Source organism: Hyaena hyaena, unplaced genomic scaffold, assembly GCF_003009895.1.
Source record: "Hyaena hyaena isolate Hyena2069 unplaced genomic scaffold, ASM300989v1 scaffold_78, whole genome shotgun sequence".
NCBI lineage: Eukaryota > Metazoa > Chordata > Mammalia > Carnivora > Hyaenidae > Hyaena > Hyaena hyaena.
Genome location: NW_024080710.1, coordinates 748,568 through 775,188, shown reverse-complemented (window position 1 = coordinate 775,188; position 26,621 = coordinate 748,568). Strand labels below are relative to the sequence as shown.

The 26,621-nt window shown below is 37.7% G+C and overlaps 1 protein-coding gene and 1 non-coding gene across 2 annotated transcripts; both read left to right on the top strand.

Moving 5' to 3' along the window:
• The first annotated feature begins 27 nt into the window (after positions 1 to 27).
• Positions 28 to 26,419, top strand: LOC120232820 (mitochondrial import inner membrane translocase subunit Tim23). The gene is made up of 7 exons (XM_039233770.1): positions 28 to 274; positions 3,095 to 3,153; positions 10,744 to 10,837; positions 11,366 to 11,450; positions 13,916 to 13,974; positions 15,699 to 15,809; positions 25,943 to 26,419. The coding sequence occupies exons 1-7, from the start codon at positions 169 to 171 to the stop codon at positions 26,056 to 26,058; spliced, it is 630 nt and encodes a 209-aa protein (XP_039089701.1). The 5' UTR covers positions 28 to 168; the 3' UTR covers positions 26,059 to 26,419.
• On the top strand, positions 13,125 to 13,328 carry LOC120232829. Its single transcript, XR_005528655.1, has one exon. It is a non-coding gene; the product is annotated as a small nucleolar RNA SNORA74 (small nucleolar RNA).
• Positions 26,420 to 26,621: the final 202 nt, after the last annotated feature.

The following is a 26,621-nucleotide window of genomic DNA, read 5'->3' as shown; positions in this document are numbered from 1 at the left end:
GCAAAGCGGAAGTGCAAGGATTAGCGAGTACCGGCTCCCGGAAGGTCACCGTGTGAAGGAGGCAGTGGTAAGGCGGGTGTCCCCGCTGTTACTGGGGAGCAACGGCCGAGCAGAAGAACCCAGCCTGAGGCGGCGGTGAGAAGCAGACGGGCAGTTTGCTGCGACATCATGGAGAGCGGTGGGGGAAGCGGGAACAAAACCACAGGAGGGTTGGCTGGCTTTTTCGGAGCCGGCGGAGCAGGTTACTCGCACGCGGATTTGGCCGGCGTCCCGCGTAAGTATTGGGCCTAGCTTGTGAACATTTCTCAGCGGTACTTGCGACTCCACCAGATGTGTAGCGTGTATTGTTCCTTTTGGGGGCAGTGGGGGACTAACGTTCACAGTCTTTAGTACCAGTGGTGGAATTCGTATGTTTGCGCTGCCTCTCTCAAGATTGAACGAGTATTCGCAGCCATGGATCCCCGAGAAGTTCCGTTTGGGTGACCTGCACTCAGGAGATGTTGCATGTTCTTTTCTTTTTATATCCAAGGACGGTGCCTCATCTTTCCTCCCACATGTTGTTGTGCGTTGGGCTGTGTTCTTGGCTCTAGATTAAGAGTAGAGCCCAGCTCGGCAAGTAAATGCATTCCAAACAGCGAGCCTGTAAATAACTTTTTAAACACCAACTCCGGTGTTTCGAAACTACAAAGTAGCTGTCAGGGCAAAACATATAATAGTGCAAAAAAGACGTGGGAGTCTAGCCTTCTGGAACATCTGAGAAGCGAGCTGCACTTTAAAAGTCACTTAGGACTTGAGGAAAGAAAGTTAAGAATTTTAGGAAAGGACATATGCAAGATCAAAAGTGCAGAAGCTTGAATGCCCTGCCTGTGCTCTTTCAATCCTGTGAATATGTATTCCAGATGTTCGTGATTGTGTGGGTATTCAGCTGGATGAATAGAACTTGTTCTGCTTCTCCAGGTACTTTAGGCTTAAGAACAAAAGAGCCCAGGGGCGCCTGGGTGGCTCAGTCGGTTAAGCGTCCAGCTTCGGCTCAGGTCAGGATCTCAGGGTTCGTGGGTTAGGGCCCGGCGTTGGGCTCTGTGCTGACAGCTAGCTCAGAACCTGGAGCCTGCTTGGATTCTGTGTCTCCCTCTCTCTCTGACCCTCCCCTGCTCACACTGCCTCTCTCTCAAAAATAAATAAAACATTTTTAAAAATTAAATAAATAAAGACATGTAAATTAAAAAAGAAGAAGAACAAAAGAGCCCAGTGTCACCTCTGCCAAAACTGAATCTGGAACACATTTAATACAATAAAATAAGCCTTTAGAGGTCTGAGTTTTGGAGCACAGAGGGCACTACGTTAATGTGACAGAGCATTGTTACATTAATTTGATTAAGATTTGAAGGTAAATTGAGGAATTGAGCGATGAACACCATTCACTGAGCACCTGGGATCTGCCGCCAACTTTTGGATACAGGACTACCAACAGTTAAGAGAGATAACTGCTGCTTTCATGGTGATTAAATCTTACTGAAGTGAGCCAAGTAACACAAATACATTTCAGTTAATGATAAGTGCATATAAAGCCATCAAAACCGGATAATGAGATGGTGATGGGAGCAGGATGCCATTTTAGAGTGGGTCAGGGAAGGCAACTAGAGAGTGCTGACATTTGAGCTGTGACCTGAATATAGTACAAATTGGAGGGGAGGTGGGCAGGTGTGCAAGCGAAAATGGTTAGTGCAGATGCCCTGAGAAATAACAAACTTGGCATGTTTAAGGAACAAATGATGGGACGATGTATCTATAGAGTTGCAAGGGAGTTGGGAGTAGTAGGAAATAATAGATGAGGAGGGTAAGGAATGGCCACAAGTGCAGTGTTTTTGTAAACTATGGTAAGGAGTTTGGATTTGATTACAAGTGTGAATGGAGGTCATTAAGGCTGATTTCCTTTTCTTAAAAAAATCACTTTAGTTGCTATATAGGAGGTAAAGGGACTAGAGCAAGTAAGGAGTCCATTTAAGTAGGAGATTGATGGGGTGCCTGGGTGGCTCAGTCGGTTGAGCGTCTGACTTCTGTCTCTGCTCAGGTCATGATCTTGCATTTCATGGATTCGACCCCCGCATCAGACTCTGCTGAATGTTTGCTCAGAGACTGGAGCCTGCTTCAGATTCTGTGTCTCCTTCTCTCTCTGCCTCTCCTCCACTCATGCTCTGTCTCACTCTGTCTCTCAAAAATAAATAAATCTTAAAAAAAAAAGGTAGGAGATTGTTACGGTAGTCACACTCGAGGTGAGATTGAATCATTGGACTAAGGCGGTAGCAACGAGGATGGTGGTAAGTAACAAATTTCAAGATAGGTATTGAGTATGGAATTCATATTGATGAGAAGACTGGGTACTTCACAGATTTGTGAGCAATCAACTGAGATGCACAAGGATTCAAGGATTACATTTAAAATGTGAGAAAGTTGATTTTCTTTGACATATTTTTCCGCCATCAGAGTTAGTGGAATTCAAGTCTGGCTGTCTGACAGTTTCCATTTTCTTTTGTCCTGACCCCCATGTCTGTGGTGATAACCCAAGAACACTACACTGCCACAGCAAATCAACTCAACAACTGTCATCACTAAGATCTGAAGGCACTGCCTTAAACTATTTATCAACACATAACCCAGGCACTGTTTTTCTCATGGAATTGTTTGGTCTCTTGTCAGTCTTATTTTACAATTTGTATAGATGTCAAGCAGCCTTGTAGCAAAGTAGAGAGAAATTAGCTTTATAGAAATTTAGCTTTATAATTGACCTCAGCTATGCTTCCTGCTACTCTGGTTATTTAATCCATGTTATTGCCAATATCTTCTTGGTATCTTCTTGGTATGACAGCCTGAACTCATACCATTTTACCTGTGTAAGACGTGGTTTGGGATTCAGAACCTCAGGAGGAGGTAGCCTCAAAACTGTCAGACAGGATGAGGATAGAAAAAGAGAAATTTTCATATTCAAGTGAGCCTATAAATCAAAGTTAGGAAACAAACGAAACAGCGTAATTAACACTAAATAGAATAGCCTTTTAAAATTTCATTGAAATATGATGCTTTGTTTTCTCCCTAGTGACTGGTATGAACCCTTTGTCTCCTTATTTAAATGTGGATCCACGTTATCTCGTGCAGGTAAGATTAAGACTAGTCCTTTTGTGAATGTATTACGTTTGGTGCTTTATCTTACTGTTAAAAAAAAAACAAAGGTTGTTAGGCTAACTAGATCTGATGCATACTTCTGGAGGCACCAACTGTGGTCTCCTTCACCTTTTTTCTTTGTTCTGAAACCTGGGAATTTGGCTTGCATCTCCCTGATACTGCTTCACTAAATCCTTTCAAAGGGTTTTTGAGGTTCGAGGTGTGTTTTTTTTTCTCCCTTTTTAAACATGTCTAAAGTATACTAACATAAAATTTACCATCTTAACCATTTTTAAGTGTACTCTGTTTAGTGTTACCAAATGCATTTATAAAATTAGGCAACAATTACCACTAACTGTATCCATAACTCATTTCATCATGTAAAACAAAGTATGCCTATTAAAAAATTAACTTCAGGGGCGCCTGGGTGGCTTAGTCGGTTAAGCGTCCGGCTTTCGCTTGGGTCATGATCTCGCGGTTCGTGGGTTCGAGCCCCGCGTCAGGCTCTGTGCTGGCTGCCAGCTCGGAGCCTGTAGCCTGTTTCAGAGTCTGTGACTCCCTCTCTCTCTGACCCTCCCCTGCTCACGCTGTGTCTCTCTCTCTCTCCTAGAAATAAATAAAACATTAAAAAAAAAAAAAATTTAAAAAAATTAACTTCATTCCACCCTCCCTCCCACCCATCCCATGAAAACCACCTTCTACTTTCTGTTTTTGATACTCTAAGTACCTCAAATAAGTGGACTCATACTGTATTTGTCTTTTGTGATTGGATTATTTCATTTAGCACAATGTTCTCAAGTTTCATCTGTATTATAGCTTATGTCAGAATTTCTCTCCTTTTTTAGGCTGGATAATATTTAGTGGAATAATATTCCATTTTGCTTATCCATTCATCTGTTCATGGACACTTGGATTGCTCTCATATTTTGGCTACTGTTGCTGTGAACATTAGTGCGCAGATGTCTTTTCCCAAACCTCCTTTTAATTCTTTTAGTTATATGTCCAGAAGTAAAATTGCTAGGTCATATGGAAATTTTATTATTTTCTGAAGAACTGCAGCTATACCATTTTACATTTCACTGGATCTCATAAATTTTGACATGTTGTTTTCTTTTTATTCATCTCTTAGGTAAAGGGTGTGTTATTTAATTTCCATGAATTTGTGAATTTTTCAGTTTTCTTTCTGTTACTGATTTCTAACTCCTACTGTTGTAGATGGAGAGGATACAATCTATTGAGGTTTAATTTGCATACTAACATGATCTATCTTGGAAAATGTCCCATATGCACTTGAGACATATATCTGCGCTATTATTGTTCAGCAGAGTGTTTTGTATATGTCTGTTAGGTTTGTGTATTTCGTCTGACTTATCGTGTTGAGACCTTACTTTCTTACTATCTTCTGTCTGGTTATAATGGTTACTATCCATTATTGAAAACAGTATTGAAGTCTCCAGTTCTTACTGTAGAAATTTGTTTCTACCTTTAATTCTACCATTTCATATTTAATATATTTTTATGGTTACTAGGTATGTTTATAATTTTATCTTTTTACTGTATTGAAACTTATTAATATTTTTATAACCTCCTTTTTATTATTGAAAGTCTCTATTTTCTGATATTCATATGGCCATCCTGTTCTCTTTTGGTTATTACTTGCACAGAATAATCTTTTTCTGTCATTTCACTTTAAATCTCTTTGTGTCTTTGGAACTAAAGTAAACCTCAGTGTAGTTGGATCATGGTATTTTTATCCATTGTGCCAATCTTATGACCTTTCCTTAGAGAGTTTGGTCACTTATATTTAAAGTGATTACTCGAACACCTGGATGGCTTAGTCAGTTAAGCATCCAACTCTTGATTTCGGCTCAGGTCATGATCTCAGGGTCATGGGATTGAGCTCCATGTCAGCCTCATTGCTGAGGACAGAGCCTGCTTGGTATTCTCTCTCCCTCTCCCTCCTCCATTCCTCTCTCTCTCTCTCTCTCTCTCTCTCTGCCCCTCATACGCATTCTCTCTCAAAATAAATAAAAACTTTAATTTAAAAAAGTAAATTAGGTATTGATTCTTAGACATGACACCAAAAGAATAAGTGATTAAAAATAACTGGTAAGTTGAAATTAATAAAAATTTTAAACTTTTGTACTTCAGACTACACACTCAAGAAAAGGAAAAGACAGTCCACAAACTGGGAGAACATAACTATAAATCATAAAATATTTGATAAGGAGTTAAATCAAGAATATTTAATTTTTCAGTAAAACTATTTTTTTTTAATTTATTTTTTAATGTTTTTTTTTCTTTTATTTATATCTAGGAGAGAGAGAAACAGCGTGAGTAGGGGAGGGTCAGAGAGAGGGAGTCACAGACTGAAACAGGCTCCAGGTTCTGAGCTGGCAATCAGCACAGAGCCCGACGCGAGGTTCGAACCCACGAACCGCGAGATCATGACCTAAGCGAAAGTCGGACGCTTAACCGACTAAGCCACCCAGGCGCTCCTCAGTAAAACTCTTTAAACTCATTTATAAAAAGACATTTTAGAAATGGGTAAAAGGTCTGAACAGACATTTCTCCAAGAAGATACACAAATGTTCAATAATCACATGGAACGTGTTTCATATCACTCACTAGAGAAATGCAAATCACAAAACCGAAGTGAGATACCACTTCACACCTGCTATAGCTATAATCAGAAACATAAGCAGTAACTGATGTTGGTAAGGATGTGGAGAAATTGCACCTTCATGCACTACTGGTGGAAATGTAAATTGAAATAGCTGCTTTGGAAATAGTTTGGCAGTTTCTCAAAATATTAAAAATAGAGTTACTCTATGACCCAGTAATTCCACTCACAGATATATACCCAGGAAAACTGCAAACATGTCCACACAACAAATTGTACATGAATGCTCGTATCAGCTTTATTCTAAATAGCCAATGAGTAGACACAACCCAAATATCCATCAACTTAAGAATGGATAAACAAAATGTGGCATCTCCATGTAATGAAATATTATTTAGCAATTAAAAAAAAGAGAAGTAATGATATATGCTACAATATGGGTGAACCATGTAAAGTTACTAAATATAAGAAGCCAGTCATAAAAGACCACATATTGTATGATTCTATTTATATGAAATGTCAACAATTGATAAAGTACAGAGACAGAAAGCTGATTGATCAGTGGCTGCCCAGGGTAGGGGATCAACGGAGAATGACTGCTCACAGGTATAGGGTTCTTTTGATGTGGCGAGAATGCTCTGAAACTGATTATAGTCTTTGTTGTACAATTGTATTATACTAAAAACCATTGAATTGTACACTTTAAATAGGTGAATTATATATGAATTACAGATCCATAAATTGGGTGGGTTTTTTGTATTATGAGTAATCGTTAGGACTTTTTGTTTCAAGATGAATCACTAACAATATTTGACAACTTTTGCAATTCTTGTTGAGTGTGTTTGTTTAATTTTTTTTAATGTTTGTTTATTTTTGAGAGACAGAATGCAAGCAGGGGAGCGGCAGAGAGAGAGGGAGACATAGAATCTGAAGCAGGCTCCAGGCTCTGAGCTGTCAGCGCATAGCCCAACATGGGGCTTGAAATCCCTGAATGCAAGATCATGACCTGAGCCGAAGTCAGACGCTTTACCAACTGAGTCACCCAGGCACTTCCTGTTGAGTGTATTTGAATAGGAGCAAGTTGATTAGGACTTGTTTAAAACTTGTTTGATTTTGCAGGAAGTGTTTGTCAAATATTATCTATACTGTAAGTTTATTTTATTTTAAAAGTACTTCTCTGTCAGTATTTTACTCAAATTTTCAAAACTAAGTGTAGTTTGCTTAAATGTTGAATTTAAGCTTAAAGGCTGTACTGTAGCTTCATTTAAAAATATAGTAACATTGGAACCCTGCCCTGCTAGGCAGGGCTTATAAAGTTGGACATCAAAGAAAATTCTGTATTTTAAAGAAATTATGATTCTCGCTTAATCACAAACATTTGTAGTGACATCTCCCATTCAAATGTTCGAGGGACTTCAGAATTGAAAGTTTTCTTGTCTTACTGTCTCATTATAAAAATCATAGAAAGTCTAAATTTAAAAACTGTACCTTAAGTAAATTGCATTTTGTGGAACATTTTTCCATACTTTTGAAGAACAAGAGACAAGTGCTACTTGTGAACTCACCATATGTTGTTTTTTGGCAACAGCTTTTATTTGAGGCACCATATGTCGTTTCTCTTATTATTGTTTTGGATTGTCACCACTTTTGCATCTTCACCAATATTTTAAAAATTATATTAAGTAAATAGACTTCCTCTTTCTTAGGCCAGATGAACATCCAGTATAAAAACAAGGAGAATTGGGGTATGCCTGGGTGGCTTAGTCAGTTAAGTGTCCCACTTTGGCTTAGGTCATGATCTCAACAGTTTCTGGGTTTGAGCCCTGCTGTCAGCTCAGAGCCTGGAGCCTGCTTTGAATTCTGTGTCTCCCTCTCCCCAACTCGTGCGCTCGCGCGCTCGCGTGCTCTCTCCCTCTCTCTCTCTCAAAAATAAATAATAAACCAAAAAAATGTTTTTAAAACAAGGAGAATTTGAATATTTCTAACATCCAGTTGAAATATAAATATTTCATATAATCTCAGTCCTCTGATTATTTTATCAGGTACACTGGTGCCCATCCTTGGGTACGTTTGTATCTTCCCTACATGCATTGTGTAAAGATACTTTGAGATGAGCCTTGTTAAGTGCTTATTTTTTGCAGTTTAAATTTGGCTTGCAGAGGGGCGCCTGGGTGGCTTAGTCGGTTAAGCATCCGACTTTCACTTACGTCATGATCTCACGGTTCGTGGGTTCGAGCCCCGCGTCGGGCTCTGTGCTGACAGCCAGCTTGGAGCCTGGAGCCTGTTTCAGTCTGTGACTCCTTCTCTCTCTGACCCTCCCCTGCTCATGCTGTCTCTCTCTCTCTCTCTCTCTCCTAGAAATAAATTAAAAAAATAAAATAAAATTTAAAAAAATAAATAAATTTGGCTTGCAGAAGTCTTATTTTCTGTAGTATCACAAGCTGTTAATCCTGTTTTTATAGAAACCAAAAGCCTTAATTTTGTGGAGATTAATATTATTTAGCCAGTGTCCCCTCCCTCAAAATATCTTTGGAAATTTTTGTTATATGAAACAGTTCAGATTAATAAGCCCCAGTGACAACTAACCATCAGATTGTCTTAAAGTGGCTCTGTGTGTGAATTGGTGTATATTTGCCTTCAGTCCTCATGGTACTTTTATTACAGTTGACCCTAGCAGAGTGAGTGGTGATTACATGCACTTGTGCTTATTAATGTTCATCCTGATCACTTTTTTTTAATTTCCTATTTGTAATAAGTGATCCATTTCTGGATTGAAATAATATCATTAAATCACATGGCATTTCTAAAAACCTCAAGCCAGAAGTACAACTTATTTTTTTTTTAAGTTTATTTATTTATTTAGAGAGAGAGAGAGAGAGAGAGAGCCTAAGCTGAGGAGGGTCAGAGAGAGAAGAAGAGAGAAAGAGAATCCCAAGTAGGCTCTGCACTGACAGCAAAGAGCCAGCCCAACATGGGGCTCAAACTCATGAACCATGAGATCATGACCTGAGCCAAAACCAAGAGTCAGACGCTTAACAAAAGGCACCCTGCCAGAAGCACAATTTAAATCTAAGTCATTAATTTAAAGGTCAGAAAACACCCAAAATTTGCAAAACTAGGTAGATCATGGCATAGGATCTTTTCAGAGTTTGTTTATTGATGCCCAGCAGACCATTTGTGTGATGAAAGTAGATGTGCTTGCTTACTTGTGCATTTTTTGGTAAGGATATATGCACAAGCCAAAAATAAAAACCAGTGCAGACCTACAGTTTTCTTAACCAGGAACATTCTTACTGAAGTTTGTAAGAGTCTTCTTATATTCTTAAGTATATTAGTATTCTAATATTCTTAAAAGTATTCTTAAATTCTGTATTACAGAATCACGTGGTTAAGTTGGTTAGGCATCTTACTTTGGCTCAGGTCATGATCTCACAGCTCATGAGTTCAAGCCCCGCGTTAGGCTCTGCTGACAGCTCAGAGCCTGGAGCCTGCTTCAGATTCTGTGTCTCCCTCTCTGCCCCTTCCCTGCTTGCACTCCATCTCTCTCTCTTTCTCAAAATAAATGTTAAAAAAATTTTTTTAAGAGTATATTATAGAATTCAGTCATGGTCTTACATGTATCTCTTGCAGTAGCATTTTCAACTTAGGATTTTTGGGTAACTCGGCATTCATATCAAGTTTCTGTATGCATTTACTGGAAAGAGAGATGATGGCTTTCAAAGATTATCAAAAGAATATACGCTCTCCCAAAGAGTTAAGAATTATTTATTAGTGGGCACCTGGTGGCTCCGTCAGTTCAGTGTCCCACCCTTGATTTCTGCTCAGGTCATGATCTCACAGTGTGTGGGACTGAGCCCTGCTTGGAGTGCTATGCTGACAGTGCAGAGCCCACTTGAAATTCTCTCTGTCCCACTGGCACTCTCTCTGCCCCCCCCCCCCCCACTTGTGCATGTACACTCTCTCTCTCAAAATACGTAAAAAATAAACTTTAAAAAAGAATTATGGGTGCCTGGGTGTCTTGGTCAGTTAAGCATATGACTTCATTTCAGTTCATGATCTCACGGTTCATGGATTTGAGCCCCGTATCAGGTTCTTTGCCCCTCCCCTGCTCACTTTCTCTCTTTCAAAAATAAACATTTAGGGGCGCCTGGGTGGCTTAGTCGGTTAAGCGTCCGACTTTCGCTTAAGTCATGATCTCGCGGTTCGTGGGTTCGAGCTCCACGTCAGGCTCTGTGCTGACTGCCAGCTCAGAGCCTGGAGCCTGTTTCAGAGTCTGTATCTCCCTCTCTCTCTGACCCTCCCCTGCTCACGCTGTCTCTCTCTCTCTCTCCTAGAAATAAATAAAAATATTAAAAACAAAAATAAACATTTAATATAAATATAATTTTAAAAAGGAATTACTTATTAGGAAGGTAATTTTGCCCTTGCATAACTGATCTGAACTTTTGTGCTTTTATAGTTTCTGCCCTTTTTTTTTAAATTTCATTTGGTTTTACACATAGTAAAATTGTGCTTGATAAATGGTAGCTACAGAATGAGAATTGCTCTCTTTTTCCACACTGGTTTATTTCAATCCAGTAAGCTGACTTGTCATACCTTTTAGTTTCCCTTTCTCTAGAACTGTGCTTCCTAAACTCTAGCACTGTTGTTTCATATTTATCGTTAAGGAAAATTACGTTGATTTCAGTCTGTCAGACTTACATTGAGAAGCTAAGTTCTGAATGAGAATGCCTCCTAAGAACTATTGAGTATAATTGTATATATTGTGTATTTCATTCCACTTTGATTTAGGGGTTGCTATTGCACAAAGTTTTGGTTTGGTTTGACTAAGTATAGTTGGAGTTTAGTTAATTTAAGGGTTTACTTTTTGTGAAAAACTACTTTGACAAATGAGAAAAATATTTTGCAAGTACTGAGTCTTGATGGAAGCTCAGCTTGGTTTTCATTTATTACCCCTTTAGGATACAGATGAGTTTATTTTACCAACTGGAGCTAATAAAACCCGGGGTAGATTTGAACTGGCCTTCTTTACCATTGGAGGATGTTGTATGACAGGTGGGTATGATCATTTTTTTTTCCCCAATGTCCTCAATCCACATAGTCAAAAGTGCTTAAAATCTGAGGCGACTGGGTGGCTGAGTTGGTTGAGCATCTATCTGACTCTCCCAGAGTCATGGAATTGAGCTCTGCATTGGACTCTGCACTGAGCATGAAATCTGCTTAAGATTCTCTCTCTCTCTCTGCCCTTCTCCCCTAATCACACGCTCGCTCGCTCGCTCTCATATTTTTTTAAAAGTACTTAAAATCAAAAGCAATCCAAATATTGGTTTCAGAGTTTTAAAGAATCATTATTTAGGGGCACCTGGCTGGCTCAGAGCATGCAACTCTTGATCTTGAGGTCGTAAGGTTGAGCTCCACTGTGGGGGCAGAGATTACTTTTAAAAATATCTTTATAAATAATAATAGATGACCATGATTTATGTTTATCTTTGCCTATTAAATAAAAAGTAAAAAAGAATCAGAAGTGCAGTTTTTCAATATAAAGCTGTATTATTTGGATGACTTGTTACTGTGATTTACTAGGGGCTGCATTTGGAGCAATGAATGGTCTACGGCTAGGATTGAAGGAAACCCAGAACATGCCCTGGTCCAAACCGAGAAACGTACAGTAAGTCTTATGTAATCATCTGATGTAGTGATATTTGAATATTAACCTCTCTCTACTTTGTTCGCTTGATGAGCACAGCCTTACGATTACAAATATTTAGAGTACTGACATACGTTTTGATCAATTTTTTTATTTTCTTACTGAAAATGAAAGAAACTAAGGAAGCAGGTTACTAAGACTGAGGTTTTTAAAGGAGTGATTTTTGAATCAGTGCCCCTCAGTTAGATGATGCTACCCTTTCCTAACTTCTATACCTTTCTCATTCTGTAAGCCTATACAACATGCTTTTCAAGTTGTTGAATTGCGAGTACAGTATTTGGATAGTTCAAGGGCATGTAGAACCATAGGACATGGTAGTAAATGAGCACGTAAGAGTGATTGCTGGATCTGTTCTCATTTAAATTGAACTTTTCATTGACTTTACTCTCCATTTCTGAAATAGAAGACTAAAGAAAAGTTATCGTGAAATTCTTAAAACTTTGTGGAAGTTTGTGGAGAAGGGAAAGTAGTACATCTTCACCCTGCCTAAGAAATAAATGTGACCAGTTCATGTATATATTCCCTAAATAATATATGAGTGGAGTCATGCAGTATGTATTCAGTGACTCATGGTCTTGCTTCAGGACACATTAAGCTTCATCTTTATATGTTGTTTACCCAGCAGATGGCAGCAGGTGTGCTAGAATTAGACCTTGGAAATCCTGAAGACTTGTCAAGTTTTTCATATTCCTATTACTCTGGATCTTGCTTTACTAAGCTAGATCCTTGTATATTTTTACATTTATATTAATATTTGTCCATTACTCCAGTAATTTTTTTTACTTTTTTGTGTTATGGAGAATTTTGAAAATATACAAAAATAATCAGAATAGTACAGTGAAGACCCTGAATCATAACCTATCCTCAACATCAACCAACCAGAATTGGTACCAGTTATGCCTCATCTCATTCTCCCCTCCCACATTACTTTGAAGCAAATCCCTAACATATCATTAAATACCAATTTGAAGGTGGAAGGTCTCCTAGAAAAGATAACTTTTGTTTCTTAAAACAGTGACTGTTTTGTTTGGGGTGGGGGTTACTGGGAGAGAGTAAAATTGGTTTGTAATTTTTAGATCATATTTTTTAAATCTTACATATTACTTTTTATATAACCATTCTGATATTCCTGGGCAGGAAGCATTTAAAATAGGAGACAGCCTCAGGATTAAACACCTTACTTTGATTCAGGTCAGGATCTCATGGTTCCTGAGTTCAAGCCCTGCCTTGGGCTTTCTGCCCCTCCCTCATGCGTGCTCTCTTTCGCTTTTGCTCTCAAAAATAAACAAGCATTTATAATAGGAGACAACCTGTAAAAATAGAAAGGATAGGGTTTGGGTCCAGACAGATCTATGTAGCTTCGAAGTTCTAGTTTAATTATATACTATTTTGTGGTTTTGGGTAAATTTTTTTCTACTTTCTGCTTTTAAGGGTTAAGAGGTGATTAAGGTAGGTAAAGGAGCAGTAAGTGGAGATATATTGCCCAGTTGCATACCAAAGAATTTCAGCAATTTGCAGTGTTAAATAGCCTTTTAGAGATAATATAAATGTTTGTTATTATTGGGCATTAATTTAAATGAGTCCTTAACTCCATTAAATGAGTTTTTCATTCTTTGTTACTGTAATTTTATAATTTCCAGCAGTAGTCAGCTGTCCGGATAGAACCATTCCTGTGATGGTGTTACACTGCTGGGAGAGGAAAGTCCTGTCTTCTTCCTCCAGTTGCCTCCGTCACCGTTCTGGTGGCGCCTGGCCCTGGTGCGAGGCAGAACTGTGCTTCCTTGAGAGTGTGCTAAGCGTTCACTTGGGCCGCTTAGTTCTAGTCGGGGAGCAAACACAGCATATGCTTTTTCCATGTATTCTAGTTAGACGGCTATTTCCTTCTCTTTGAGTATTTCCCTATAATTCTGCTTTATATTCTGTAACATTCCATGGTTTTGTTGTACTTAATACCCTAAGTATATTCTGCAAAAAAGTTTAATTATAAGCTAGTTTATTCATTAGAATGGTCTTTTTTTAGTATACATGCTGCCAAAGCGAGCGCTAGAATGGTCTTTTGTTAAATGTAGATCAATTACTATAAACTTCTCTCTAAAATACATTCTAGGCTCTCATTCAAAGCCTTTCTATATTTGATTTATATTTAATAATAATTTTCCTTACTGATTGCATTTCAGGTCATGATCTCATGGTTCATGGGCTCAAATTGCTGCCTGAGATTCTCTCTCTCCCTCTCTACCCCTCCTTCACTTGCATGAATGTGCTTCTCTCCCTCTCTCAAAATAAATATACATTAAAAAAAAAAAAAATTAAGAAAACCTGCATGTTGGGTTTGTACGTTGTAAAGAGCTACAATTACAGTTTTTCAAAGTGCTAGAGAAATAATGATTCTAAGTACAGATTTTTTTCTCTTTCTGCCCTGGTAGGATTTTGAACATGGTGACTAGGCAAGGTGCACTCTGGGCTAATACTCTAGGTTCTCTGGGTAAGTAGAGATCTCACTTAATAATGAATCATTAATGCAGTAAATATGTATGTTTCATGAACAGTTTGACCTACCAGAATTCTGACCCTAGGGTATTAAAAATTGTATTTAAATCTATTCTGATGAGTACTATAGATAATACTTAGGAAAAGACCATGAACAACATAACAATAATTCCAGATGCTAATACCATTTTTCACTTTTTTAAATCTTTTTAGGTATTACATACTGTCCTGTCCAGGCAAGATACCAAGTTATGTTTTAAGTAGATACGGAGTCCACATAATTCAGGTCCAAGTCAAATGTCTTTGTATGTTAAAGGTTCAAGGTCCTATAGTAAGTAAGATATAGATTAATGCATCTCTTTTGCTATGTTTTCCTAATAGCCCATTCAGCATTCTGTTTATCTCAGTAGATTTCCCAGACCGAATTTCCAGAGGTGTTAATAGGGCCTTGTAGATAATGAAAACATTTGCGGTTCTGAGCAAGGGGAAATTTAATAGGATTTAGGACCAATTGCTTTCATATTATACTATTTATGAATGTTTGAGCCTTTTTATTATTCATGGCTTATAATAAACGTACCTCTGGTACTTATGCCCTAAGAACCAAGAATTTCTTTGTAACTTAGTTGGAAGTCTGAAGATCTTAATTGTAGCAGATTAAGGGAAAATGAAGGTATCTCACTGAAAATAGAAAAAGCATCTGTTGTGATGGAATGATAGCTTAGCTTTGTCATGGGATTTGGAAGCAGTACATTTTCACACTATAGGGCCAGATTGACATTTGAGATCCTAGTAAATTATTGACTTCATATGCTGCTCATGTCCTCTTTGCCCCCACCCCATACACAGTCACCCTCCTTTGTTCCTCTTTGGTTGCTTGTATATCTGTAGAGAAATCAGCCATCCTGGTGTGCCCAAGGACTTTCTTAGTTTTAGCAATGCAGGCAATTCTCAGTCCTAAGCAAACTGGGATGGCCAGTTGCTTTGTATGTTTCTGATGTAATAGAAATTCATTTTCAATTAAATAGGTATAAAAGGTAAGAGCATTTATAGAAGTATAAGAATATCACAACAGAAGGGTTGTAAGGCCGAGTTTGGTGTAACATTGATCAAATACAGCATAATTTTGAGAATGGTAAGGAAAAGGATTAGTAAGAATCTTTACAGGTACAAGCAAAAGGTAGGTTGGAGGAACATCTTGTTAAAACTAAATAGAACTAGTGTTGCAGTTCTGCATGTGCTGGAACCAAACCTCAGTTTTTTTTTTAAGCTAACATTTTTCTTAGAATAGAAATGCATGTGTTTTTGTTTCTACAATATAAGTGAAAACTTAAATATTTTTCCTGGGATTCCAGGAAAAATTGAATTTTTTTATTAGATACTATTAGTATTTCTTCTGAAACTTTCCAAAAAATTTTCTTTGTGTATCCTGAGTTGTACGTACAGGTGCCTGCTTTACAGACTAATGAATATAGTTTTTCCTACTTTTTGTTTGGAGCATGTAGTATTCCATTATACAGAAAATCCCTTTCTTGGTCTATCCCCTTTGATGGGCATATTATTTACAAGCTTTTGCTTTATAAATACTGTTCCAGTGATCTTTCTTTATATGTCTTTGAATGCTTATAGAATGTCTATAAGATAGATTCACCTAATTAATAATTGTTATACTGACTTTCAATCACTTTTTTATTACTGACCAGTCCATTTCCCCTGTAGCTTTGCTCTATAGTGCATTTGGTGTCATCATTGAGAAAACACGAGGTGCAGAAGATGACCTTAACACAGTAGCAGCTGGAACCATGACAGGCATGTTGTATAAATGTACAGGTAGGTACTGTTGAATGAAGAGCTGTTTCTCAGTACAGTTTGAAGTATGCTTTGAAAACTAAGTATCCACAGTTTTCAAAGTAAACACATTTTTTTGCAGTATAATGGAGTGTTCTCTAAAACTTCATGGTTGTTTTGGGTTTTGGTTATTTTGTTTTTTTATTTTGCTAAAATAATACAAAACGTAAAACTGACCATCTGACCATTTTTTAGTATAAGTTTAGTAATGTTAAGTCTAGTTACATTGTTGTGGAACATTACCTTCATCTAACTCCAGAACTTTTCTTCATCTTGCAAAGCTGAAACTCTGTATCCAACATCATTTTCCCCATCTTTTAGCCCTTGGCAACTATCATTCTGCTTTCTAACTATGAATTTGAACTCTGAAGTATTTTATGTATTTCAATATTTGTCATCTTGTGACTGGCTTATTTCATTTGGCATAATATCAAGGTTCATCCATGTTCTAAGCACGTTTCAGAATTGCCTTCCTTTTCAAAGATGAATAATACTCCATTTTACATGTATTCCATATTTTGTGTATCCATTCATCAGTCAGTGGATACTTGGATTGCTTCTGTCTTTGACTACTATGAATAATGCTCCTATGAGTGTAGATGAACCGTTGAATTAAAAAAAAATAAAACCCTAAGAATTGAATCAAAATGACCTGACTGGAGATCAAATATCAAATCCTTCTCTAAGATGGAAAACAAATTAACCTTTACTGAGTTATACCCTCAGTTATAAGCATTTAATATAACTTAAGAGGTACCTTGGTGGCTTAGTCGGTTGAACATCCAACTGTGGCTTAGGTCATGATCTCATTGTTAGTGAGTTTAAGCCTCACATCATACTCACTGCTGTCAGCACAGAGCTCACTCAGGATCCTCTGCTGAGTGAGAGGATCACACACACACATTCAACACACTGCTACTCACGCATGCACAGTCTCAAAAAAAGTGTTAAAATATATGTGACTTATTTTATTTAAAACTGAAGTGATAATCATCACACCCTAGTTTTATAGATGAGCACAGTATTAGGAAGACAACCTCTTTCAAAAGGTCCTAACCTTTTGGTTAGGATGGGCCTAAATTTTTTTATCACATTTCTGCTTTAAATGGCTTAATTAAACTACCTAGGTTATATACTCATGCCTTTGAAAATTACTTTTGTTTGATTTTTTTAGACATTAGACATTTGATTAACTGAGCTAATTTTTTTTTTTTTTTTTAGAAATTCCTTCATCAAAATTTCAGATAGCATTTTTGCGTCATTTTTACAGACAGAAAGACAAATCTCAAAAGAATTATGAAATCCAAGATTTCTTGATGTATCTGAGAGTAAGAGGTTTTTTCTATACTGAAAATGGATCACATTTGGAATTTTATTCCTAAGAGCTCACAGTACTTCTTACAACACGTGTGTGTATGTACTCATGTAAACAGAGCTCCCAGGTGGAGTAAGACAGTAAACACCTTTTATATCCATTAAGATGTTACCTTGGCATAGAAAAACCTTGTTAAAAATGCTGAGGCATCTGGCTTGCTCAGTCAGTTGAGCATCTGACTCTTGATTTTGGCTCAGGTCATGATTTCACAGTTCATGGATTCAAGCCCCACATCAGGCTTCATGCTGGTAGTGCAGAGCCTGCTTGGAATTCTCTCTTCCTTTCTCTCTGTCCCCTGCTCATGTGCGTGTGCACACACTCCCTCCCCCCCCAAACTAAATTAACTTTAAGATATATATATTAAGAAAGCAACTTAAAAAATGTAAAACTACTTCACATTGAAAATGTTTAGTGTCAGACAAAAGAATTTAAAACTTTAACTGGCAGCTCAAGGGTTCACTCAGCAAGAGTTTACTTGGCCCAAACCTTGCTTACAAAAGATCAAATTAATATTTAAAAAACAGATTTCACATAAAAATCTGAAATTCCAGCTTCTTTTGAATAAACGGAAGACACCGAGCTTTATTGCTATTATTCCTATTGGCAAATGGCTGGGGTTGAGTGGGAGCTGCTTCTACACCAGTAGATCGGCATTGAAGTTCACCTCAGCCCCACTAGTCCCTGACTTCTTATTCGGGGTCAGCTGTTGCGGCATTTCCTCTGCTGAGGGCATCCCTGAATATAAGAATGTACTGATTTATCATCTTAGGACATATTATGCATATTTAAAAGATAGAAAAGACTGAATTCTTGATATCGAAAGATATGGGAGCCTAACTATCGGTGTCAAGGACTTCCTTGCAGTCATAGCATTTATAGCACAGGTTGGGACACCTCCAGCTTAAATTATAAAAGAGAAAGTTCTTGGCTCAGAAGAAAAAAAGCAGAAATGAATTAATTCTAGGTCAGGTTGCAGGTAGATTTCCTTTTCCATTGCAATTGTGAAACACAGAGGAAGTAAATAGTCTGACCCAGAATTCCAACATTGGCTCCTAATTTCCTGGCCGAACAATTAAAATTTTAGCACATCAAAATCAGTCTCCAAAGGCAGGGCAATATCTTTCATTGATTTCTGGTTTAGAATAAATTTAAAACAGCACAGAATTATGAATTTTGTGTGGCAGGAATACAAATGTCACTTCAACTTCTAGATTCAGGGATTTAGAAAAGAGTTAAGGCACTCTTTTGGTCTAGAGGCAGCCCAAACTGTTAAAGACACATGTTTACATTTAGGAAATGGCTAATTCTTGCTGACCTAAAACATTTCCAACTCTTCAACAATAGAAATTTAAAAAGAGGAAGTTTAAAATTAAAATAGTACAACTCAACTTAGATGTGGAGCTAGTTTCATGGAAAGAAAAATCATGGGGAAAAATACATGAGAAAATGGGTAGTTGTCAGACCAAAGGGAGGCTAATTTTTTTTTTTTTGATTTGTAAATAAAATTTTTTTTAATGTTTACTTTTTTTTTTTTTACAAATAGTTTATTGTCAAATTAGTTTCCACATAACACTCAGTGCTCATCCCCAAAGTGCCCTCCTCCATGCCCATCCCCCCCTCCCCCACACATCCATCAGTCCTCAGTTTTTGTCAGCATTCAAGAGTCTCTCATGGCAAAGGGAGGCTAATTTAAAAGAATCATTCTGATGGGATGATTTTAGTTTAAATTAATTGCTCATTTAATGAGTTTATGTAAATATTTTTCAAAGGGTATGAAATGTTAATAGATTTTCTATGACATGTGACAGTCTGTTTAATAATGACCAGTATTCTGTCAGAACAAGAATAGCTGTAGTTTTGCTCTTGTTCATAAGCTTAAGACTAATGTTTAAAAGGCCTGGTCACTTATCTTCAGAAACAAGGCATCAGCAACCAAAAGATACGTGCGTCCCCTTTCCCCTCACAAAAAGCTCCTGACCTGCTATGCCTTTCTTAAGAAGGTCATCTTAGAAAAGCAAACTAAATAAAGCCCTACAAATCCAGTTCATTATAAAGATACTATTTATCAATGAGTGCCAGGCCTTCAGAATTAAACTGTATATGCTAAACAGACTTTTTCTTTATTTCTGTCACTGACAGCAATGTTCATCCCATAAAACAGATATAACATATAACAGGCAAAGGGCTGAAATATACAAATATTTCAACAAATCATTTAAATCAATCCAATAAAAAAAATTGAGTGAGGATTGGCAGAATACTTCAGGGAAAAATACAAATCACCACTAAACAATGGAAGTCACTCAGTCTTACAGGCAACCATGAAAAAGCAAAATAAACCATTAAGATAATATTTTTCACCAACTATCTTTTAAAAAGTGATGATAGGTAACTGATGTTTACCAGAGAGGAGGTGGGGGGAGGGGAGAGTGCAGATTAAGGAGTTTGCTTGTGATGAGCACCAAGTGATTAAAATTAAATTTTTTTAAATAGTGTTGGAAGGTGACACCTAATATTGGCAGAGGTAAGCAAGCAGTTGGCATTAGTTATTAAATTTTCAATATGTAGATCCTTTGCTCAGGTAATCTTTCAGCAATTTATTCGACAGCATACTAAGGCACACACACAAAACTGTATATATTGAGGTGTTTAAAACAGACTTCACAGAGAGGGGATATTTGAATAAAGACAGATGAGGGAGCTTGTGAGGTGGATGCCTGGAAGGAGTGATTTAAGTAAAGGTTAACAGTGAGAACAAAGGCCTTGAAGTGGGGGTTAAAAGGCAATGGGCCGAGTAGTAGAATCTGGAGTCATAAAAGTGGTAAGGGACCAAATCATATAGAAGATAGACCTTCATAGGCCACTGTAAAGAATTTGACTTAACTGGACTTCAATTCTTATATTCTAAATACTAGCATTTCCATTTACTTATATGCCTTAAGTTGTTTATTGTAACTATCAGAAGGGTAAACTTTCACTGTTCTTTTGGGCCAGGAGTTTACCTGGTAGATGTTAGTTAAGTCAATGTTTATAAATCCTCTAAAGTTTCTGTAAGATTCTCAAAGGGATCTGAGCCACCATAACCACCACAGGAAAGCAACCACCAAAAAGATAAGGAATCTGGTGGGAAAAAGTCATCCTAAGAGGACAGTAATAGGGGGAGGCAAAAACAGCTGAGATCATTGAATGCTTGCCTGGAAGAACCAGGGTTGCTAGGAAGGGACCGGTGGGGCAGAGGCGGTTCTGAGGAAAGCCCAAAAGTCAGCTGCTGTGCTGCTGAAAGTCACATGTACTGCTTCCACTCTTTAACAAAGAAAGCAAAGAAAAAAAATAGGGAGGCAGGAAACAGTATCTGTTCTAGTGTTCCAAGTCACCTTTGATTTCTACCCTTTTCCTCCCCATCCCTTCATTTCATCATGTGTGAAGTTCACTACCTAGCATCTGAGTTGCTCTTTTTCACAAGCCTGAACTTTTTCTTTAACAGTATTTTTCATTAAACATTTTGATTTTGGGCTTCTACCTTCAGTCTGTCTTATCTATTCACTATTTCCGACTTTATCTTCTCCAGTATGGTTCTAATTCTAGTACTCCCTTTTCAAAAACCTTTGATTATGACACACTGCTTTTCAACCTAAATTTAAATTTCTCATCCTAGCTTTCCATGCTCTAATCCCCTCCTGTTTTCAGACTTTTCTCCCACATCTTTCTTATGTATATCATATGACCAAATACATAAATTTGTCCATCCATGAGGCCCAGCTCAATTGTTACTACATCTTTCAAAAAATTTCTTTCTTTCTTTCTCTTTCTTTCTTTCTTTCTTTCTTTCTTTCTTTCTTTCTTTCTTTCTTTCTCCTTTCTTTCTTCCTTTCTTTTCTTTCTTTTCTTTCTTTTCTTTCTTTTCTTTCTTTCTTCTGGAAGCAGTTCAGTATGGTGAAAAAGACCATGGGCTTTGGTGTCAGAGTGGGGTTGACTTGACCAGGACTAGGTCTCAGCTACACCAAAAGAGAAACTTGTCTGAATTTCTCTATATTACAAGGGCAACATAGATTTCCTTCATAGACTTGTAAATGAGATCACCTATAGAAAGTTAAGGGACTTACCTCCTACCATAAGCATGTTTTATACCATTCTTACAAGGCTTAACACAATTTTCCTGATAGGAAATCAGTAGATGTAAGATTGAAAAATCAAGAAATAGCAAAATAATTGTTACTTAGAAACAAGAAGGTAAAGAACAAAGAATGAAAGTAGTTGCCTTTGGGAATAGAAATGACGGTGGGGATGGTGAGTGTGCCACATTGTTGTGCGTCACTAAAATCTTTTAGCACTTTTTAAGTTGTTTATATGGATTACTTTAATAAAATAAGAGTAAAAGTGAGCAAAGACCTGTAGCAGCATAATAAGAATTAGACATTTCAAGGCACCTGGGTAGCTCAGTAGGTTAAGCATCCGACTTTGGCTCAGGTTATGATCTCATTGTTCGTGAGTTTGAGCCCCGCATCCAGCTCTGTGCTGACAACACAGCCTGGAGCCTGTTTCAGATTCTGTGTCTCCCTCTCTCTCTCTCTCTGCCCCTCCCCACTCGTGCTCTGTCCTCCTCACAAGAATAAATGCCCATTTCGGGGTACCTGGGTGACTCCGTCGATTAAGCGTCTGACTTCGGCTCAGGTCATGATCTCACAGTTCATGGGTTCGAATCTCTGTGCTGACAGCCAGCTGAGAGCCTGGAGGCTGTTTCAGATTCTGTATCTCCCTCTCTCTCTGACCCTCCCTTGCTCATGCTGTCTCTCTCAGAAATAAATTTTTTTAAAAATGTTTAAAAAAAGAATAAATACACATTAAAATTTTTTTAAATAATAAATTAAAATTAGGCATTAGATTACAAGGGAGGAGTGGGGAGTTACTGTTCAATGGGTACATAGTGTCGGTTTTGCAACATGAAAAAAGTTCTCTGGAGATGGATGGGGTCATGATAGCACAACAATGTCAGAAAACCTAATGCTACTGAACTGTACAGTAAAAATGGTCAATTTTATGTTATGTTTTATCTCAATTTTTAAAACAGACTTAAAAATGTTTAAAGTTAAATAGTGCAAAAGAAGTTTAGATAGTATTTAGTAGCCATGGTAGTGTGTAAGTAAGGCTATTCCTTCTAAAGCAGGGGCCAAGAACTCCTGGCCAAATGCCTATCTGTTTGCTGTGTTGAGGATAAGAAAATATTTTATATTTTTAAATACGGTTGACCCTTGAACACTATGAAGTTGAACTGCACGATTATACTTATACATAAGTTTTCTTTGATCAGCACCGTGGTATAAATGTATTTTGTCTTAAGATTTTCTTAGTAACATTCTTTTCTCTAGCTTGCTTTATTACAAGAATGTAATACATACATTCTTACGTAATACATAATACACATAATATATAAAATTTGTATATGTTTTCAGTAAGGCTTCCAGTCAACAGCAGGCATTAGTAGTTAAGTTTTGGGAGGAGTCAGAATGTGTACATGGAGTTTTGACTGTGCAGAAGGTCAGCACCCCTAACCGCAGAGGGTCAGCACCCCTAACCACAACGCATTGTTCAAGGGTTGACTGTAGTTACATTTGAAGTGCTTAGTTAAGTATCTACATAATAGACTCTGAGCCCTGCAAGTCTAAAATACGTACTTTCTGGCCATTATAAGAAAAATATGCTGATCCCTGCACTAAAGTAATTGTCAGTTCAGTATATTACCTGTATACTACTCAGCTCTGTACCCCACAAACAAGGTACTTAAATATTTGGGGCCTTATTTTCCTATGTTTAGAAGAGGTAATATTTGTCCTTTCTGGAAGAGTTGTGTAAGGACCAAAAAGATAGAAGATAAAACTGAAAAACACCTGGCTCACACTTGTTTTGCTTTACAGACATTGACCGCTGGCCTTATTTGGTTATGGTGTTCAAAGCAAAAATATTTGCTAATCAGCTTCCTGTCCTTAGCTGGACAAGCTGTTTACAGAAAGCCTAAAGGAAAGGCCCTCAAGTGTTTACCATAACCAGTTGGAAAACACTGGAATTAATAAATAGAAAGTTAAAACTAAAAAGTGGCTCGGTATGTGCTAAGAGGCTATCCTTAAATCAGAATTATCTGTGCTTAGTTAGTCAAACACTGCCTATGTTTAGTGTCTACTTAGTGGAAATAACTTTTTCTGCCCTTCAAAGAAGTAACTTGTTTTGGGGCGCCTGGGTGGCTCAGTCCATTAAGCATTGGACTTTGGTTCAGGTCATAATCTCATAGTTCATGAGTTCAAGCCCCGTATAGGGCTCTGTGCTGACAGCTCAGAGCCTGGAGACTGCTTCAGAATCTGTCTCCCTCTCTCTCTGACCCTCCCCCACTTGTGCTCTGTCTCTCAAAAATGAATATACGTTAAAAAATTGTTTTAGGGGCACCTGGGTGGCTCAGGTGGTTGAGCGCCCGACTTCAGCTCAGGTCATGATCTCATGGTTTGTGGGTTCGAGCCCTGCATTGGACTTTGTGCTGACAGCTAGCTCAGAGCCTGGAGCCTGTTTCAGATACTGTGTCTCCCTCTCTCTGACCCTCCCTTCTCACACACTCTCTTTCTCTTTCAGAAATAAATTAAAAACATTTAAAAAAATTTTTTTTTAAGTGCTTGTTTGAACTAAGTTTCATTTTGGTCAGAAAGTAGAAAACTTTCTGGGGGATCAGTTATAAGAGACACCTAATGTGCCATTAATGTCCCAAAGGTCTTAGTCTTATAGTTAGCAGTTTCATTATGTTACCCTTAGTGCCTCTGCCCAGGAAGGCTTGTTGTTTGATAACTAAAAACTAATGTGAAAATCCTTCCAAAAGTAGGTATTAGGACACTCAAAGCAAAGGACCAACTCCAAGGAACGGTTTACAGCTATTTCCAAACCAGTGGGCAGAGTTCATGGCCCTATAGATCTGTAATGAACGAAAAGTCCTGGGAAAAAGTTAGTCTGAAGTTGAATGTTTAGTCTCATGAAAACATCTGCAAAAGTATGCTTTCAGTTACCTGCCCTCCATCGCTTTTCTGCTAATAAACAGCAGTGAGGCCACCTTTCTTTTGTGTTGACTCAAAATGGAGTACTATATTTTTATAACCTGCTTGAAAGAACCCTCATTACAAAGTTTAGATCTAATAACTGAGCCATACTGATGCTGTTGCAAATATCATTTATTCTCTTGTGCTTTCTAGTTTTTGTTTTAGTAATTTGGTCTAATTGTTTACTTTCAGCCCCTAGAACTTGTTGACTTACTAGTCAGAGATATGAAGTACAGTGGATTTCTTACTAAACTGGGCTGATTGTTTTTGAGTTAGCAGGTTGAGTGTATATTACATTTATAATTTTCCAACATTATAAATTTGCTGCATTGAATACAGGCCCAAAACTCAACTGCCATACTTAGTCTAAACATAGCAAGAGATGATGTGGACTTCAGGGAGAGAGCTCCCATTTAAATTTTTTTAATTGGTTCAGATCTCTCCACCACCACCTCCCCATATTTGACAGCTGTTTATAGATGACGCTTGCAGTTTCTGTTTCTGTTTAAGAGAGATAATTAGGGCACTTCATGGTAGACGCATACACAGGTCAGCTATCAGACATCTTCAGACTAGAGAGGATCCTAGCAGGAGTTGCCCTTTAATCTATCACCTGAAGCCATCTGGCAGGACATTCATTGCAGAAATGGTTGGTCTCACTGAATTTCACAGAATTTACTGGTTTGTAGCCAGAGGGCCCCCAAGAAGGTAATCACAGGACCACAGCTCCATTCCACCTTTGCCTTCCTAACACATGACTTAAAATGAATACTCTATTGGTACAATATAGGCTTCCTGAAGTTTATGGTCTCAACTTGTTTGTAAAACCATAGAACATCAAGCTATTTCTTAAAAGCTTATTTGGGTACCCCTAGTCCTCTTATTAGACTTGAGGACTGTTTTCAAATAAGTGATTAAAACATTTTTGTTTTTGCATTTCAAGTGAAATCTATATTGCTAATCTTTTTTCCCTTGAAAAATTGTTTTGTTAAGCAAAAAATAGTTCGAAGTCTAACCTTTTGATGTTTTTCGGTAAGTAGGTTGATGCTTAGGGCCTCACTGCTCATTAGTTGTAGAAGATTGTCTGATCTGTCAGTGTAGGAAAGGAGGAGGGGTGGGGGCCTCAGTACCTAACTCAAAGTTTGATTATAGCCATCTTATCACCACCACTTCTTGAGTCTTCAAAGTTAATAGAAGACCTGTCCAGAGTCCAAAGATTGTTAATTGTTTCCAAAGAGGGTGTCACCTTGTTTATATTTATATTACAGCTATAAATCAATTGGTGGTGCTTGTGAGAGTCTAAACAGTATGACTAACAGGAAATTACTGATTTGTTTGGAACTTCAATAATATGCATAAGATCTTGTCTGAAGTGTTGTAGGAACAAGTGAGATTGAGAAAAATCAAAATATTAATGCTCATTTTCTTAGTTACAGATTGTAAAATTTTAAAAGAGAAAAAATGGTTGTAAATGAGAATACAGTGTATATATTAAACAAGTGATTTAAGGGATTTTCTCTCTTGAACCTGTCTTGGTTTCTTATATTAACTTTAGGACTTCTGTTTGAGATGGAAGCATAAATTATGTGTCTCAATTTCATGATGTTATTTAATCCTTTGATGCTAGGACACTATCCAACACAGGGCTGTTTTTGTTTTTCCTTGCCCAGGTGGTGTTCGAGGGGTAGCACGAGGTGGGCTAGCAGGACTGGCACTTAGCAGCCTCTACGCACTATATAATAACTGGGAGCACATGAAAGGCTCCTTGCTCCAACAGTCACTCTGAAGATTTGCCAACGTGTGAATGGAGGACACTTTAGTAGCAATCCAGATCAATTTATAGGTCGGTCTGGAGTTACTCTTCCTTCCTACAATTAGTTTGAAAAATTGGATACCAGTTTGCTGTGGCGAAGATCATGGTTGGTTGACAACTGGCACTCTTTCCAGCCCAAGCTGAAGCCAAACCCTCTGGGGGCTGAGTTGAGTAATGTGGTTCTCCCCTTCCCCAAAACTGGAAAACTACTTACTCACAGAATTCAGGTCATGATGGTTGTCAATAGTGTATCACTGCACCTGTTTATTTAATGATCTGCAACTGTAATGTTGCCTTGTATTCCCAATAAAAGAAAATAGAACTAAAGTCATAACTCCAGTGTAAACACAGTGGGTGTCTCCATTTAAAACGTTTTTCTAGGGGCACCTGGGTGGCTCATTTAATTAAGCATCCAGCTGTTGGTTCCAGCTCAGGTAATTTCACGGGATTGAGCCCCACGACACATTCTGTGTGGACACTGCAGAGCCTGCTTCGTATTCTCTTTCTCTCTGGAAATAAACATTTTTTAAAAATAA